The sequence below is a fragment of the Hippocampus comes genome, unplaced genomic scaffold (assembly GCF_001891065.2).
Source record: "Hippocampus comes isolate QL1 unplaced genomic scaffold, H_comes_QL1_v1.1 scaffold568, whole genome shotgun sequence".
NCBI classification, from domain to species: Eukaryota; Metazoa; Chordata; class Actinopteri; order Syngnathiformes; family Syngnathidae; genus Hippocampus; species Hippocampus comes.
The window spans coordinates 115,886-119,621 of record NW_017842052.1 but is presented as its reverse complement, the minus strand read 5'-3'; the positions used below and the strand labels follow the sequence as shown (position 1 = coordinate 119,621).

At 43.4% G+C, this 3,736-nt stretch overlaps 1 protein-coding gene across 1 annotated transcript in view; it reads left to right on the top strand.

The window, feature by feature from the left end:
- Positions 1–2,099: 2,099 nt before the first annotated feature.
- The window catches only part of LOC109509881 (protein LSM14 homolog B-like), a 7,642-nt gene continuing 6,005 nt past the window's right edge, over positions 2,100–3,736 (top strand). The window contains exons 1-2 of the mRNA XM_019859782.1: positions 2,100–2,331; positions 2,419–2,582. Coding sequence (XP_019715341.1) covers positions 2,100–2,331; positions 2,419–2,582 — 396 coding nt within the window. The remainder of the gene's footprint in view (positions 2,332–2,418; positions 2,583–3,736) is intronic.

The following is a 3,736-nucleotide window of genomic DNA, read 5'->3' as shown; positions in this document are numbered from 1 at the left end:
CGGCTGACCTGTGATTGGCTGCTCGGCGGCGTAAAAGGCGGTCCTAATGGCTTCAACTGTCATTCCAGGGGATTCGTTCGTAGCAGCAAACACGGCCGCCGTCTCCAAGTGTTTTCCTCAAATTGCGCGGCCCAAACGGCTCGTTTGTACGCTTGCGCTAGCCGCCCCGATTGAAAGTTGCCAAGTGTGACTTTTAGTGAGTTGTCACTATGTTTTACAAAAAAAAAAAGGAACGGTCCTTTTTCGAGGTTGAAGCGCGGAGCAGACGCGGTGCAAGATGGCTCGACTGCTGTGTGCAGAAAGTGAAGTTGCTGTGGTGAAGAGGCGGAGTGGGCGTCGCACCCGCCCAAGAGGAAACTCGCTGCTGTCGCCGTCACCCTGGAGCGGGACCGAGAGTGTTAACCTCCATTATTGCCGAGGCACTACAAACCAATTTAACTGTACCGTCGTCATTTTGGAAAATGTCCACGTTTTTTTAAATGGGAGTTTCTCTCGCGAAAAGAACGTACTAAAACGTAAATAAAGAGCATTACCGGATCCCCAACCTGTTGTACGTCAGTCAATTCAGAGTCAGTTGACAATAGTCAGGCACAAACATTGACTCACAACCTCAAAAAATGTTTCTACAGTATTGTTGCCTGCCCACAAAAATGAACCGATGATGACAATTTTCAAAATTCCTGCAAAAAGTATTCGCACTCTGATTAAGTAGAAGTCCGAGTACAGCGCTTGCGTTGGATTTAAAGTATAAGTACTGATTCAATTAAATGAAAAACATATTTAAGTTACTTAAAATGTAGTTTAGTGCAAATGTAAAAGGGCGTTTTCAGTGTCAATTACATACAATGTGTTCTTTTAATTAGATGTTCAAAAAATGACAGGAAATACCTTGCTTATTTTATCTGTTGCCTCATTTCGTAAATGGTCCTTGATTCCCACGTCACTGCTGACGACAGAGGGTCAAATCCAGGCCCACAAAGTAAAATCCATGCCACAGTTCGGTTACAGCCAAATGTGTTTCCACGCAACGAGCAGGTAAACGAACTTGCTGAGTAGAAGCACCTGTGGCTCAAGCCAAACTATAGCAGACTTTTTACTTGATGGACTTGGGTTTGACACTTCTGCTGCGGACCTTGTTTTTGGCACCTTGTCATCACTGAATCACCTTCACCTCACCTCTCTCTGGGTCTTTTTATTTTTTCATCAAGTCATCATCCGCAGAGGTTGGAAAGATTAACAAAATTATTGTGAAAAATATGTTGATAAAGAAAAAATATTCACATAAAGGAAGATTTGATTCTATTATCAATAAAAGAAAGTACATTCCCAAAAAATAAATGAATGCACTATGAATCATGTTCAAAAGAGATAAGAAGTCCCACAAAAAAATTGCTAATCCTGCCCTCTACATTTAAAGATGTTCACACCAACCAAGTCCCTTTTGTTAAAAATTGGTTTGTCACTTACTGCATTCAAAATAATCACACAAGAAAAAAACAACAGCGTAATCAGTAACAATTCATCTGAAAAATAAATACTCAAGTAAAGTACAGATAGCTAAGAAATGTTTTTTTTTAATCAAATACAGTCACAAATGACCACTGATAGCAAGCAGGATAATATGCTTTCCAGTGGCGGCTGACCAGTAGAGGGTGCTATGGTTCCACTTCACCACATAGCAAGAAGACCTTGAGAAATAAATACTAACAAATTAGAAACCTGAAAATATTTTGAAATATGTGCATACCTATTTTTTGATAGCAGAACAGATCTATACAGGAGTGCAGTAACAATTTAGGTTCTCAAAGGAGAACCAGAGGTTTTAGTTTGGTGCTCTATTTTTTTCCCTGACTTATTGATCTCATCATGGATGAACTGAAAGACTTACTGCTTGTTTAGCAAAGTACGACCCGTGGGCCATGGGGTGTATAGTATTTTTTTCTTTCTTTTTTATTTTATTTTATTTTCAAATTCAAATTCCTAAAGCACACCACCGCCAGCTTTTCTGAATATCGGAGAGTGCCGACTGAAGAATCAAAGCAACCCTGCTGGAACGCAGGTTGCGCGCCAACCGAATTGCGTCACTGCCGATCTTATAAATGACGCAGGTGCTGCCAGTTTTGTTCGTCGCTGATGAGTTAATGTCCCAACGCTCGGCTGAACCCGGTCCTCTTTCTCTCGTTGGAAGTTCATCTGCTGCAAGCATGAGTGGCCGAGGCGGAACTCCTTACATCGGCAGCAAGATAAGCCTGATATCGAAGGCGCAGATTCGTTATGAAGGGGTTTTATCCTACGTGGACACTGAAAGGTCCACTGTTGCTTTGGCCAAAGGTGAGCTCCTCGTTGTTGCCTAATTCGTATCGCGCGGCCGCCGGGATCTTCGAGAAGCAACCGCGTGACAGCGTGCATTTGTCACAGTCAAGTCATACGGGACTGAGGACCGGCACGCTGGCAGCCCACTTCCACCAAAAGATGAAGTCTATGAATACATAATATTTCGAGGGAGTGACATAAAGGAGATCACCGTCTCCGAGCCAACAAAACCGCATCATGGGCTGCCTCGAGATCCTGCTATTGTACAGGTGTGTTCTCGCGTTTCTCTTTTGACTTGCTTTGGGTAATCGTTATGGAGCGCGTTTGAGATGTTAAAAAGAAATGCCGAAGGGCAATATTTGATATCCTCTATATATTTTAAGCTACGTGTTTGTTTTTGTGATCCCCGCGAGTAGGAGAATTCAGTGCAGTTGTAGACGCGCGATTCTTTCTTTGTGTTTTTTTTCCACTATTACCTTCAATTAACTATAACTAAATTTAAACTGAAGTGAGGTAAAATCAGACTAATTTTGCACTGCTCTGACCAGTGAAGACCAGCTGCTCAGTTACTTGAGGCCCGATTAACTGTGATGTCACTTTCAGCAGGCAGAAAGTGAGTGACAAAACGGCCACCCTCTGAGATCGCTAAAAAAGGATGGATTTTGCTGCTTAAATCATATTCCACAAACGCAATATGATTCAGAATGCAAATCCTCACCGTATTCTGTCACCAGGAGTATTGATTATTACCAGCAGTTGTCAACTTGTGCACAGTTGCGCTTGCGTCTAACGCGGAAAATGAGCGTAGTGGTGCATGGTCCTTATCGCCCAAGTGCTCAAATGGCTTTGCGGCAAGGTAATCGAAGCCCTTTCAACACTTATTTGATGTCCATCATGAGAGAGACGACGGGTGGATGTTTTATTAATCTCATGGGAGAACTTGTAGTTGAATGTGGTGAGAGAAAAAAAATGTAGTGCGCTAGTATCCTCGAAAAGTTTTTTTTTTTTAAACGGCAACAGGCGCACGCTTGACTGGGTGGAGGGGCATGAATCGGGGATAGCTTCGACTAGACTCAAGAGATTCATACCGCAACGGCGGGACCATGGAAAAGAACGTGGTCCCATGCAAAGTGAGGCTTGGTCGCCAGATGACGCTGTCCAATACTCTGTCATGACTTCTTTAAATGACCGTTTCTTTTTTTAATTAAATAACTCGCTATAGTCATGGTCATGCCAGGGCCTGCTTATAGTGGATATCGACTAAATGTTCAGCTTTCCATATGTCTCCTCTTTTGCCGTTGGAAGTCATCTCTCGGGAGCTCCCCTGGTGGATATCGGCCACGCTGGAGCCCTTACCAAGACGTGATGCCCACCTACAATCAGCTGGCTCCCGGCTCTCTCCTCAACCAGCAGTACGGCGCAG